Source organism: Pygocentrus nattereri, chromosome 3 (genome assembly GCF_015220715.1).
Source record: "Pygocentrus nattereri isolate fPygNat1 chromosome 3, fPygNat1.pri, whole genome shotgun sequence".
In the NCBI taxonomy this organism is placed as follows: Eukaryota; Metazoa; Chordata; class Actinopteri; order Characiformes; family Serrasalmidae; genus Pygocentrus; species Pygocentrus nattereri.
In genome coordinates, this window is record NC_051213.1 from 18,462,448 (window position 1) to 18,477,141 (window position 14,694).

Sequence of the window (14,694 nt, forward strand, 5' to 3'; positions counted from 1 at the left end):
TTAATCAATTCTCCATTAACAGAATTTCAATAATCCATGCAATGGCTGGAGCATAGAGCCAGAGACCAAACCTGTGTTCTTATAACTGTATCCAAAATATTCTTAATGGCCTTTAATAATAAATAGATAGTTATTTCATTTTTTAAATATTTTTTTACATTTTCATGTCTTTGTTTGTATGTACTATGATTTATGAACAATTTAAACAGTGTTTTGCTTGTCTATGACTTTTGCACAGTATTATACATCAATAAACTGTAATTCAGGTAAAACTATAAGCCAGAAAACCTAAACTGTACTGTTTGATCAGGCCTGTATGGGCAATTTAATCAGTACAGTGATGGACCGTGGCCTAGCCACAGCAAAATAAACTTCACTGCAGCAAAAAATGGGCTGATTGCTCTTTTAAAGCCTAGAAACTCTCATGACCCATCTCACACACACGCTTACCGTGGGTGCGAGCTCTTTTGGCAGGCACTGCACACTCTTGCGTTGGGAGTGGAAGAGTGGGGTCTGGAAATCTCTGCAAACACAAAAAGAAACAAGCAAGACAAAGTCACTTTATAGTGTAGGTCAGTTCAACTGATTACACACAACATTAATGCGCTAAATTATTATCAGTATTTCTTACACTGAGATGTTTTCTCCAGGTGCTCATGTTCTAATAAAAACAGACACCTCTTCCATTGTGTCTTACAGATGTAGGATCATTTAGGATAGTGGGGTGCTGACAGGAAGCAGTAATCTTTAAGCACAGCGCAGATATGCTGCTATGTGAACAGAGATGAGAAAATGCTCTCTACAGGAGTCGCATCTCCACCTTCAGGTGTCAAGTGTTAAGGGGATGTTTCACAAAGCACACGTGGATTTGTTTGAGTGTCAAGAAACAACTCATTGCCATCTTTGGTAAGATCAATGCACCCCTGAGGCTTAAAGCCTGTGGTGTCCTCACACAAGACACAAGGTAAATCTGACTGCTGTCCTCAGGCAAAATCGCTGCCCTCACAAGGTGGTATCTGGTGACCTGAAGTCTTCTGCTGCACAGAGATTTGTTCTCAGGTGAACAACACAATTTCTTATCCACCGTCAGTGATTTTGTCTTTTTGCTTGGTACCGGTTCAGAGTCAGCTGCCTACTTTAGGTCTTCCTATGGTGGATATAGACTTCTAAAGCTGTGGCATCATTCTGTTGTCATCATCATGCCCATAGCAGGAACTCTGTCTAAGCAGGTTTTCTTTAAGGCAGAAGTCAATTCTGTACTGGAAGACTGTGTCCCATCCTATGGTATGCTAAAATGTTACAGAAATTTTACTTCTGAATATTACTGAATAATTGAGGTCATTAAAGATTCGAAATACAACTATTGCTACATGCAAGTGAACCCAGCTATGAACTAAACTGGCATCCTAAGACTAGCAATCTCATCAAAATACCCCAATCCAACACCAGCATGTGTCGTGGTAGTTTTAGGCTTTGAAGGTTTTAAGTTGCAGTTTAAATAGTTTAGTAAACTACACAAAAACTTCACTATTATGTAGCATAATTTGCACTTTAACTGCTAGAAAAACCTTGTACCTGAGAGGATCCAGTTACACCCTGGGGAAAAACATAGTATTGGCTTTGCAGCATTTTATTTTACCACAGGGTGTGATGACAACAATTTATAAAAAAATAATAAATAAACACATTATTACTTTCCGCTATACAGAAAAACAGCTTAGACCCAGAGATCCTAACATGGGCATGATGCTGACTATAGAATGATGCACAACTTTATAGGTCTAATGAAAGTACACAGACCACTAGGGCACCTTCTAGTACAGCATTACTGCTGTAAGTGGCACATCTGAGCTCTGGTGTTTCTGAAAATGGTCATAACCCTATTGCTAATCCAACTGTAGTGGAACTGCTACTGTACCAAGAGTATGCATCTCTGCATATCACATGCCTACCACTTGCCAGTTGCTAGTCTCCCCAAACCACAAATCACCTCAGGTCAGCATGTTATGAAACCAGTTTAACATTTTGTCATTGGGATATTAAATGCTCATCCACAGTACCTAGTCAGATCTAAAAACAAATCACTCTCTGAGAAGTAGTGCAGGCTAAATACATTCAAAATTGCCATCCATCAGCATTGTACAACTGTCCGAACACATATAACACACTTCTAAAAATTCAAAAATATACAAGGCTTATGAATCTTACCTCTACCCTGCTGCTGTTCTCAGTAAGTGAGCCATCTTTCTCGGGGTCTTTCTTTCTCTTAATAGGTGCATCACTGATTGCAATAGTTGCCAGGGATAGCTCTTCCTCTCTATTACCATCACCCTCACTTTCTCTGTCCCTCTCTATCTGTGCATTTTGTATACAGAAAGTCAAACCTTTGCAGGCAATATTAATTGGCTGAGGAAAACAGGCATAGAGGAAATGTTTTCAAGAACAGATGCATAATAAAGCAAAATGGCAATACATAATATGGGTAAAAGTGTAGCGTGAAGAAAATCACTGAAAAGCTTTAATAGTGATTTCTTATTTCAGAAAGTTTCCCTGCTTTGTCATTAGTTTTTGATGGGTTTATAGGCGTCTATAACTCTCACCTTCTGATCTTTCCTGTTCTTAGCAGGTGTGCTGTCCTGTGTCAATGAGATTTCTCCCTCACTCTCTGTGGGTGTGCTCTGCAACCACATGCGTGCACAACTCATGTTACAACAGCTCTTGCCTCTGGCATTCCTAACTCTCCAATCCGTTGTGACGTTTGTTGCAGTGGGAGTAATTTCCTCACCTCTCGGTCTCTGGATCGAATGAGCTGGCTGCAGAGGTGCTGCTGCTCTGTCTCTTTGAGAGCCATGCAGAAACTTTCGAAGGCTCGGGGGCCACGCTTCGGCAACAGTGACAGCAAACGCCAGCTTCGCTTATGGGATGTTGGCTCTGCCTGCAGAATTCAAGTCATGACAAGGTCAAACACTATTACTACAGTGCAAACATATACAATATTTCCAAAAGTATTCAACTCCATGGCCACAGGTGTATAAAATCAATCACCTAGGCCTGCAGACGGCTTCTACAAACATTTGTGAAAGAATGGGTCGCTCTCAGGAGCTCAGTGAATTCCAGTGCGGTACTGTGATAGGATGCCTCATGTTCAACAAGACCAGACCGCGAAATACAACGGTCAGTGGTATTACAACAAAGTGGAAGCGACAGGGAATGATAGCAACTTAACCACAAAGTGGAAGGCCATGTAAGATGACAGAGTGGGGTCAGTGGATGCTGAGGTGCATAGTGCCGGGGGTCGCCAACTTTCTGCAGAATCAATCACTACAGACCTCCAAACTTCATGTAGCCTTCAGTTTATCTTAAGAACAGGTCATAGAGAGCTTCATGGAATGGGTTTCCATGGTCGAGCAGTTGCACCCAAGCCTTACATCATCAAGCACAATGCAAAGCGTCAAATGCAGTGGTGTAAAGCGGCACCACGGGACTCTAGAACAGTGGAGACGTGTTCTCTGGAGTGACGAATCATACTTCTCCATCTGGCAATCTGATGGATGAGTCTGGGTTAGGCGGTTCCACTGACTCCACTGTACCAAGTGTAAAGTTTGGCGGAGGGGGGATTATGGTGTGGGGTTGTTTTTCAGGAGTTGGGCTCAGCTTCTTAGTTCCAGTGAATGGAACTCTTAATGCTTCAGCACCAAGAGATTTTGGACAATTTCATGCTCCCAACTTTCAGGGAACAGTTCGGGGACAGCCCCTTCCTGTTCCAACATGACTGCACACCAGTGCACAAAGCAAGGTCCATAAAGACATGGACGAGTAAGTTTGGTTTGGAAGAACTTGACTGGGCTGCAGAGAGCCCTGACCTCCACCTGGAACAATGATCAAAAAATTCCCATAAACACACTCCTAAACCTTATGCAAAGCCTACCCAGAAGAGTTGAAGGTGTTATAGCTGCAAATGGTGGGCCGACATCACATTAAACCCTATGGATTAAGAATGGGATCTCACTCAATTTCATATGCATGTGAAGACAGTCTAGTACTTTTGGCAATGTGGTGTATATACACATACACTTATCAAATGAGATATTATCATGAAAACTGCCAACTGTAGGTAAACAATAAACTTTAATTCTAGTTACAAATCTTTAACCTACATCCTTTTGATGTATTGTGAGTAAACAGTTGGATAAAGTAATTAACTGTTCCTAACACAATGCAACAGAATCTGCACCATCAGTGAGCTGCACCTTACCAGTATTGTTTCAGCCATGCCTTCAGTCAGCACATCATCTGCTTGCAAAAACTGGATGAGCAGCTCATCCACCACCATTTCTCTACAAAGTTCAAACGAGGTCTTCTTCAGTGCCCGCTTATCTCGCTCTTTCATGCCACACTCCCCAAGCATGGTGCTGCTGTGAAGGTTTGTACATGTTGTGTGTGTCGGGGGGCAAAGAGTAGAACTCTGTGAGACTACAATGCAATTCAATGCAATCTCATACAATTTAATGCAGTTTCTAACAGTTCATCAAAATGTCTGCATAACTCTAATATAACAATGCAAAGAACATCATTCAGAGTGATTTGATGTTCAATGTTTGATGTTAACTTAACTAACGATGTTAATATTCTAGAGAAGCTTACCAAGACAATAGACAGAGAAACCAAACGTCCAAAATACAGTGGTGTGAAAAAGTGTTTGCCCCCTTCCTCATTTCCTGTTTTTTGCATGTTTGTCACACTTAAGTGTTTCGGAACATCAAACCAATTTAAACAATAGTCAAGGACAACACAAGTAAACACAAAATGCAATTTGTAAATGAAGGTGTTTATTATTAAAGGAGAAAAAAATTCCAAACCATCATGGCCCTGTGTGAAAAACTGTGTGAAAAACATGCAAAAAAACAGGAAATGAGGAAGGGGGCAAACACTTTCACACCACTGTATTTAATGCCTCTAAAAGCTAATGCACGGAAAATATTATATGAAATGGTTATGAACCTGCTGGCCGATGTCTGATGCATTGTTCAGTGACCGTTCTGTATTAAGGTTTTGGCCTAAAAATTTTTTTTTTTTTTTAATCCTTTCATTATAGAGGGGTACATGCAGGGTGCTGAAAGCTAAAACAGAACCCCAAAAATGCACTCTTTCAAATTTACCACTATTTTACCATTATCAACACATTACACTGGTCATTTTGGAAAGCAAATATAATGGTCACATTGGCATCGCTACCCTGTTTACCAATCACCACCTCCACCACCACCACTCTTCAGTTAGCCCTATCGCATCAAACCGCTCTGTATGACTTTGCTTACATCACAACCATTGAATTTTGCAGGAGTTTTAAAAAATATATTTAAATGCCCTTTAACATCTTCAATTCCTTAACTTAACTACTTAATTTTTTTTACTTTATTTCACCAGGCAGTTCAATGTTAATTTTTTTTACAAACCATGTGATTATTACAGCAAGTAACGTAAAAAACAAACTATCACACTTGCTTATCACAGTATTATCACAGTAAAGTGTATCACAGTATTAGCTTAACAGGTGGGTGCCTTTACTCTTTGTAGTAACGTTACATTTCAATAACATTTAGCAAGAACAATGAACATTACATGATCCGTTAACAGAAACTCCATCACATCCACTCAGTGTTCATAAAAAAACACTTATGGTTTTTTTAAACACTATAACGTTACGTTAAAAACACAGATAATTTAGTTACTTAACCTAAGTCATTACAGCGTGTCAAAGTTATCAACAAGGAAAAAAAAACATACCGTCAGTGGTTTTCACAGTATACTTCCAAAACAGGCGACTGTTAACCCAAGTTACTTCAGAGGGACGTAACTGTTACTGAACAGCTCAGGAACAGGAAAGCCAACCTTCCGCAGCGGTCTAAGTAAGTTAACCTAGCTATCTAAACGTTAGCTAACCAGCTAAAAACAATAAGGCTCGTCCAGCCAACGTAAAATGAGCGAAGGTGGCAGCAAAGGTTGTTGCCACACTCGGCGGCAGCCTGGTGCTCTTTTGCTCGTCAGTAGTAAAGTAGCTAGTTACCTAGCTAGCTAACTAGCCTAGTCATTTAGTACACGCTGACAGCTTTAAAGAGCATAAAGAGCAGGCAGCTAAACTAGTCGAGCTAACCAGGCTAAAAGAAGAACAACGACCAGCGAGCCACCACAATAACACAATGCATTCCGGTACGAGCCACTCAGTCCTGTGTGGAGCTTCGTCAATGAAGACACTTCACACAGCATCAACAACGAGCATCTGTTATCCAGGGTTAAAGGGGAAAAGAGAGAATTTAAAAAATAATTGACAGTACAGGGGCCACCCTGAAGGAACTTCCGCGCCAACAGACAGCGAATGAGAGGCTGTGGCGGCTTCTTCTGCAGGACGTGAATGGAGGCTGAACGGCACGGAGTGGAGTTACTGCCGCACTCTGGTCTAATAAGTCACAGCCCTGACTGTCAGTGGGCGCTCGGCTTACTAGACTGTCTCCAAGGTGGGCAACGGACCAGCCGCTAGTACCGACACAAAGGGCAGCTCCGCTGGCAGTGAAGTAGCTGGTTACCTAGCTAGCTAACTAGCCTAGACACGCTGGCAGCGTTAGCGCGTCCTTATTGTCCCGGGTGTTTTGTCAGTGTGTCTTGCATATTGTGTAAATTACTCTGTCTTGATTTCTTTATTACGCGTCAGAAGCGATTCCTACGGAAGCATCCCAAATAAATAAAAATAATTTGTGGCCACGATTTAGTAATGCGTGGGAATTGGATAATTAAGTCCTGACCACAGCTTAATGGCGCATTAACTCCTTCTCACGCTTTACTAAGTCGCAGTATTTTTATGTGGGATGTCACCAGCAGGGCTTCGTAGTTGTCCTCAGTTGTTGAAGCGCAACGCTGAGCGGGTTTTTGAAGTGTATCAGGCTTGATAAAATGTTATATATGATATTGATATGATATTGGGCTTTAATATACATCTAGCTGTTTGCTGTCTGAAAGTACTATCAAACGGTTCCATGGGTTTCACTGGAGCTCTGGCTGAAAATGGTCCTGTTTGTGTCGATGGAGCCTGAGTGAGGGGACCCTAGTTTCAGGTCCCAGGAGAGAGTTGGGCCTCTCTGTCTTTCTAGAAGCTGTGGCCATAATAACAAAAACCAGATGTAAGCCATACTATAAGATATTGCTAATGTATGGATTGTGTGTTGTGTGTGTGTGTAAATTTGACTTAAAAGCTGAAGCATCTTAGACTTCAGGGAGAGATTCCACATTGGCTCCTGGGTCTCTGCAACAAGGGCTTTTAGTGCTATCTTTCAATTTGAAATAAAGCTGTTCATGTTTAAATCCAGATAGTGTCTACAGAGCTTTCGTCATCCCACCTACACAACTGAGAATAAACATTTTATTAACTTAAAGATGAATTCTCCTTACCAGGAGTGGGGTTTGAACCCACGAGGACATCTGTCCATTGGATCTTAAGTCCAACGCCTTAAACACTCGGCCATCCTGGTGCAGGTAATAACTGAATGCTTTTTCCTGGTTCACGTGTTCCTTTACTGTTCATAGACCCCATTATTCAAACACTGGATAAGACTCCTATGATGAACTGACAAGGTGACAAATATATGATTATTACAATATGATGATGTTCATATTGAGCATCATCATATAGTATCAAGGCAATTCTTGTTTTCCATTAATCTTCCTTCAAAAAGGAATTACTTTTGCTGGCTTCTAAAACTTCTCTCGACTTTTGATCACGCCACAGTGCGCCAGGGAGCAGGGACAATTCATTTAACCAATATCATGTTTTATGTGAACCCAGACGGAGAAGCGGCTTAGAAAATGGATGGATGGATGGATGTTTTATGTGAAAACTCTCAGCTAGCTCATAGGCCCTTCCTAACACCATGTTTCACTCAACAATATGCCTTGGTCCACAAGGAAAATGCATTATAATCTCAATTTAACTTTAATTAATAATTTCAAAATCAGCTTTTCATATTCTGACCAGATAACACAGCTGTTGAAACGGCTAAAATAACAAATGTTGCTTTCAAAAACAAAACAAACAAAAACCAAACTGGTAATGAGATGCTTTATTCCTCATGTCATTGCATTTCTTTTTGCAAGCAAAAATCAAAGCTCTATTTTCCACACAGTAAAACAGCAAAAGGAAAGAGCAAAACTAGTCAGTGCAGATAGAACCCAAGACAAAAGTTTGTATGCATCTTACATGAGCAGATAACTTTTCCAAACTCATTCCTCCTGATTTTCCCATACTGCATGGCTAAGACTTTAATTTAGTGAGGTTGACGTCTAGGCATCAGTAGTTTGTGTCATCTAAGAAATGCACGCACATGCAGGGTCTTAAGCATTTGGTAGTCCAGGACCAGTTTACAGTTAACATAGGCTAAGCACAGTTTTTGACCTGAAAGCATTTTCAGTCAGAAATCACCATTAACTAAGAACACTTTATTCCGGAAGTATAACTCATGTGTGTCCTGGACACTACCATTAATTAAGTACATCTATGAATTTTTGGTCATACCTCCCTTTCAAAGATCATTAAGGTTTCAAGAAGCTCTCACAAAGAGGTCAGGGTCAAGTGCAAATATGATAAACTTTCAAACAACTTTGGAAGTATTTTTTTTCCCATTAGGTAATGTTGACACCACAGCAAATTTTGGTATGGAACAGAGTAGATGGTCATTTTTAGTTTATCACTTTGTACCTACATTCACAGTGCAATGAGCAGATACAAAGGTTTCCTTTAAATGTTCATACCAACTGAGAAGTGAAGGATGTCAACAAACCCCCCCCAACAATTGCAAACATTATACAGGCAAGTTCTCCAGCCACAGGTGAGAGCCCAGTCTTGATAACTCAGAGAAGCTTGACTAACAGTGTTACATTGCTCAAGACTAGGTCTGATCCATTTATGAAAAACAGCTCATTATACAATTTATATTTCAGTACTGCTCATCACATACAGTATCCAAAGTTAAATATTTCTTCAACTTTATAACCAAAGTACCTATAATTCCTCAGCATACACAGATTCATACTCTCTTCCTCTCATTCTTACAAACACATTCATAGTAATGGTCATTGATACTATACCATACTTTACAATATGGTGTAACAGGCTGAATGAACACCTACCGTTGATGCTTCTATGTAGTCTTTTCATTCTTATGCTAACACTAACTGAATGCTGAAGTAATCATTAGGTAAAACTGTAGTTGTATTGTCTCATATTACCTTGGCAGAAAACAGAAAAAGTAGAGTACCTGAGGTACTCTAAAGAGACGACGAGAAAAACTTAAGAGAGCAGTAGTTGGAACCAGTTAATTCATTATAAATATGAAATGTACTAATTATTTTAATTAAACCACATAATACATTAATAAACATACAGCTTGTAGGTTTCTTTGGAGCTAAACCGAACTGAACAAAAATAATTTAAAACTTTGTCCAAAATAAATGAAAGGTACAATCACTTCCACTGCAATAAGAAACATGAAAGCTAATCTTCTGGGATGTCAAATTGAGTTTTATATGATATAGCGACATAAAGAGCAGTATATAAGAATGCATAAAAATAAGTGCTTTTGGTTTGTTCTGAAACATACAGAACTTCACCCTCACCTAGTCCCTAGGCTAAAACGACCCGACTGGACCAAATATTCATGGTCACATTGGAAGTAAGTGGTCATCCCTTTCCTCTGGCTCTTCTAAAGGCTCGGTAGCAACACCCCTGTAAGTGGGGGGTTCCTCTCTGCTGCCACGGGAACGGCACACAAAGTCACATCCATCCTGTAAAAATACAGAGGATTACTTAACATTTAAAGCAGTTTAATTACAAGAGAGTGTACATATGAAAGAAAGAGAGAGTCTTACAGCTGATAAGTTGCCTATCTCTGACCAAAAGGCGTAGTTTGGAAATTGCTCAACTCCTTTCGCTCCAACCACAAGTCGCTGATAGAGAAATCCACCAATAAGGTACACAGCCAAGCAGGAGAAGCCACTACAAACATCCATAAAATCAAATTAATGAAAGAAGTAAACATCATGTTCTACCTTAAAATGCACCATTGGGAACAAATACAACAGAAACAAATCATTAATATAATTTTCAAACATGTTTAGTGTAAAATGTTTAATATGATTTTAATGTAAATGAAACTTTCAATTTAAAATATTTGTAAAATACACATCAATATTTTATGGATGCAAAATTGTTGATTCATTGTTCGTAATTGGTGGAAATATTGTAATAGATGATACTGTACTTTCTTTGCAAACATTTTTGTAGCTACACCCAAGTTGGGAAGTCATTCTCACTCCTTTACAAGGTTTACAAGCCTTTTTTCTGTTACTCTTCAGATTTACATGTTTATGTTGACAGCTTATACACATAAAAAGGAAGCATGCAATCATACTGACGCAGTGATGGTTACAATTTAAACAACAAACTATTTTTAGAACTCACATAATAAGAAGTATGGACCCAGTGCTGAGTTTTGGTTGGACATCAGCGCATAGTACACTAGACTCCAGCTCAAACAGATAAAAACAGTCTAGAGACTTTTCGTTCTTCTCCTGAATCATTGAAAGTTCTCCCTAAAGAATGTGGAAAGACATGCAGAGTGAGAGCAAGAGGTGCACAGATGAGAAACATTAAGCTGAACAATTAATCATCAGAATTAATGTCAGAGGCAATTCATTGTCAGTACAGAGACATACAGTTTCGCAGCTGACAGTTACAGCTGTTGCTACTACAATTAGTGGTACACAGAAGTTTAAACACCCAAGATCAAATTACTCGTCTGTTCACTTTCTAAGTGAAAATTAAGTTACTACATGCTCTACATGAAACAAACCTAAATATGTCATTCTCCATATTTTAGGGCACATTTTCTATTTTTTTTTTTTACTTTTAGAGAGTTAATGGTAAAATATGTTGAATACAGCAAATCAACAATAATTAAAAATGTCAGAAGTCTGTTCTCTGTAGAGGATGTGTTTCACCAGAAAATAAAAACAGTAATTTGACCATGTGTGCCCAAACCTTTGCATACAACTATCTTTTTTGTCATGAAACAGCATGCTATAACAAGCAATATTAATGAAGCATACAAACAGAAAACAAACAAACAAAAAATCCTAATCTCCATGATGCAGGGTAGGTGTTTAGTAGCACAACGAGTCAAAAAGCAGATTTTTACATGACCAACACTTGTAATGCTTTTAGCTCTAACACAGAATAAACATTCAGGGATGGCGAATACTACAATCAGTGGAATGTGTCTCAGAAATGAAATACAGGAATTGGTTCAATATCAATGCTATAGGCAATATACACTATAGCCATGGACACATAACTAACTTGCATTAAAGCTTCCATATTCTAGAGCATGCATGTTCTCGTTCTATGTGATTATTTTCCAACGTCACTTTATCCTTTTTTAACAGACTATATTTTTAAGACTGGCATATACAAGTGAACACTGTTCTGACTGGGGGCCCACTATTAAGCCTTATTCAAAAAGAAGACCAGAGTGAAATGAATGGAATAGACTGTTAAGTTTAGATCAATATCCTCATGGACATCAGAAAAAAATAAGTTTCAGGAATTCTTGTTGGATGCCTGGGGAGGTGTTCACAAACACTCTCAAATTACAACACCAGATGCAGGGTCAGATTTGCATGTGCTCTTGAAACAGCAGTGATGCTTGGGGAGATGCTTGGGAAAGCTGCTGTGATATATTTGCTTTGCCACAGCCAAGACTAACATTTAATTGTTTTCACCACATCTTCTTCTCCAACAACTACAGTCTTTAGCTACAGAGTGTCTACGGTAACACTTCTTATCATGTCAGTGTGAATGAGTGGCTAAACTGCTACAGGCTGAACAGGTGGTCATCTGTAAATGTGTCCATAGCTCTGTTTACAGCCAAGTTGACATGGACTAAGGCTACTAGTACTTTTTCAATGGTCACACTGTATATCAAATTTTGTTTAACAACAATATTAACTTTAGGAAGTTAAATGAACAAAATTCCAAACAAAATGCCACTAACAGTTTTTCTTTATGTGTATAGGCAGCAATTAGTTTAGTTTTTTATGCAACTATGTTTAGAAATGCACCATGCTTATTGTGCTTACTGGCTTCTCTTCTTGTTAACAACATTAGCTTTGCATTAAGTACAAAACTACTGATCTGAAGTCTTGATTACAAATCTGCCTTGGTTTCTCAGCCACACTTCTGAGAAACCTCTGAAATATTCCACTAAACAAACAAAATTAGACCAAGATCTCACCACAGCCACAGATCTGTTACAGGAAATCAAGATGATGGCTTTCCTCTCCTCATTCGAGCAATGGTTATCATATTTTTCTCCTCCCCTGTATATCAGCATCACCCAGTCACCTGTAGAGAAAGCCAGAAAAGGTGGCTGTGTACAGCTGCTGCAGACTTAAAGCAGATCTATGTACAGGGTCCTCAAAAAATGTCCAAGTATTGGGACATTTTAACCATGGATAAACTTTAAAGCTACACTTTGGGGAGATTTAGGGACGTATTTTGGGATATCTCTCTTGTGGAAATGTGTAATTGTATGCAACGTATGGGAGAACATTTTGTTATGGATGTGCTTTGACTTCAGTCAGAACATGATTAACAAAATGGCTGTGAGTGAATTATCTACAATTGTCATCATAATTTTGCATGTGAGACTGAAACACTGAACCAAACTTTCCTTATTAGCCTGTGCATGTAAAGTTAATTGGTAACAATGTATGACATGGTCCAGAAAACTCCCACAAAATATAACCCAAGGCCTCTGAATTTAAATGATCTTTTAGGCTATAGAGTGTGACAACACTAGAATTTAGTACGTTCTTTAAGTTACTTCATAAAATGTTTAACAAAATTATATTTATTTAAAAAGCACTTTTAGCACAACATCAAATTAATGGTAGACTCTTTGTGTGAAGAAAGCCTGGAGAAGAATTCTAATCAGACTGGCTTAAGGGTACTGACTAAGTTTTACAATGATGTCAGTATGCTGGTGTCCATTAATGTGTTCATGAACTCAGAGGTGTGCAAAGGCATTCTGGATGCAAGCTTACTGAAGTCTGCAAAGAAACTGCTCAAATGATAATGATGTGATGCATAAAGGCTGCATTTTGAAGTATAACTGGTCAAAAAGAAAACTTCAATCTTGGGATGCTCTATTTAAAATATTTGGCTTGGGATTTCCTAACACAATGAAATGAATACATTTCAAGTATTTCCAAATTCCAAAATACTTTTTGGGGCCACTGTATATTCACAGATGTGGCCTAGGTCACATAAAAGGAAAATGTAATTCTTTGTGGTGAAACTTTAATTCATGTAACTGGACTTTCTGCTACGAACTGATCTTTAATATTGCAGAGTGAGCATTTTGGTTAAGGTTGTAGAAATTAAACAACACCTGAAATCCCTGGGTTTGGATTTTGGTCACACTGATACTCACCTCCTGCAGTGGCTTCTGCGGCATTGTAGTTCCCAATGCGGACTGTTTTTCCACTCTTGTCCTTCTGTATGACTCCTGCGTCTTTCACCCCATCTGCATCATCACAAATCTGCAACACGTATGTGTAGCTGTCGTTTCCATCGGTGGTTTGTGCTTTAAAACTGTTGGAATCAGGAAATGGGTAACCAAGTTTAAAGATAAATTAGTGAAAGTCAAGAATCATTTCAAAATTATGAGAAAACGTTTACCTTATATTGGTCAAGGGCTCTAAAAGACTAAGGGCTTTTTTCTCCCGTTGGTTGTCAACAGACAGCTTGCACTTGCTGGTGCCTCCACCTGCTTGCACTCCACCAGCCAATAAGATCAGAAAAACGACTGCTCTCGAAGATAACATGGCCATCAGTAAAACCCTGCACACAAAGACTGTGGTTAGACACTTTTACATACTTACTGTCTACTGTGAGTCTAGCTAACAGTCTTTCTGAAGGTTTTAGCCAGTCATGAGATTTTGCCATCTTTGATAAGGAGGTCCACAAACAGTAGCTTTAAACCATTTACACAACTCTATATATGCTCAACGAATTAACCTGTATATATCATGACAGGATTATCTACTAACACATGAGCCAACTAAGTCACTGAGTATAATGTTCATTTCGTTTATACAGCCACTCAGCTTGTCAGAACTGTCAAAAGGACAAGCACTAGCTAAGTTAGAACACTCATTAGGTGCAGAATCAATTAAAGATTATAATCAGAAAAGAGCAAACCTTTCAGAGTCTTTCTGAGTCTTCTGTACCTATCTGAGGAAGTCCTGTAGAGACAATATAAAAGTAACAGCCAGCCAGTCAGATGAGTTAAAGTGCAGCTTCCTGATGAGCTCCTAACTAGCTGACTCGCTAACTCAGCTACCAGACAGAGGCCCGAATATCCATGAGTGAAAAATAAAGGTTAGGCTACAGGAGATCATTTACAGACAGCACGAATGGAGTCGGACACACGCTCCAGAGAAAGAAGAGTCTCATGATCCAGTTCATCAAAGCTATAAAGACGGAAGCGAAACTAAACGAGTAACGCTACAACACGTGACGTCCGGTAACACGCGGAACTCGAGTGCTCATGGGAGATTGAGTTTATCACTGATCACAATTGTCAC

At 39.2% G+C, this 14,694-nt stretch overlaps 2 protein-coding genes and 1 non-coding gene across 7 annotated transcripts in view; all 3 read right to left on the reverse strand.

Annotated features, from left to right (window-relative positions):
* The window catches only part of casp2 (caspase 2, apoptosis-related cysteine peptidase), a 15,356-nt gene extending 8,952 nt beyond the window's left edge, over positions 1–6,404 (reverse strand). For 2 of the 5 annotated variants that reach the window (XM_017700477.2, XM_017700474.2), the window contains exons 1-5: positions 5,788–6,403; positions 4,256–4,415; positions 2,786–2,935; positions 2,601–2,678; positions 451–523 (exon numbers count right to left, since the gene is read on the reverse strand). In XM_017700477.2, coding sequence (XP_017555966.1) covers positions 451–523; positions 2,601–2,678; positions 2,786–2,935; positions 4,256–4,408 — 454 coding nt within the window. In that variant the 5' untranslated portion in view covers positions 4,409–4,415; positions 5,788–6,403. Of the gene's footprint in view, positions 1–450; positions 524–2,600; positions 2,679–2,785; positions 2,936–4,255; positions 4,416–5,787 lie in introns of all 5 variants that reach the window. The other 3 variants (XM_017700479.2, XM_017700478.2, XM_017700475.2) reach the window with 2 other exon arrangements.
* A 1,036-nt stretch (positions 6,405–7,440) lies between these two features.
* trnal-uaa lies at positions 7,441–7,523 on the reverse strand. Its single transcript has one exon. It is a non-coding gene; the product is annotated as a tRNA-Leu (tRNA).
* A 573-nt stretch (positions 7,524–8,096) lies between these two features.
* m6pr (mannose-6-phosphate receptor (cation dependent)) lies at positions 8,097–14,620 on the reverse strand. Its single transcript, XM_017700473.2, has 7 exons — positions 14,309–14,620; positions 13,787–13,948; positions 13,539–13,699; positions 12,339–12,448; positions 10,508–10,638; positions 9,916–10,042; positions 8,097–9,831 (listed from the first exon to the last, which is right to left on the reverse strand). Exons 2-7 carry the CDS (start codon positions 13,936–13,938, stop codon positions 9,709–9,711), a joined length of 804 nt encoding a protein of 267 aa, XP_017555962.1. The 5' UTR covers positions 13,939–13,948; positions 14,309–14,620; the 3' UTR covers positions 8,097–9,708.
* Between the last annotated feature and the right edge of the window lie 74 nt (positions 14,621–14,694).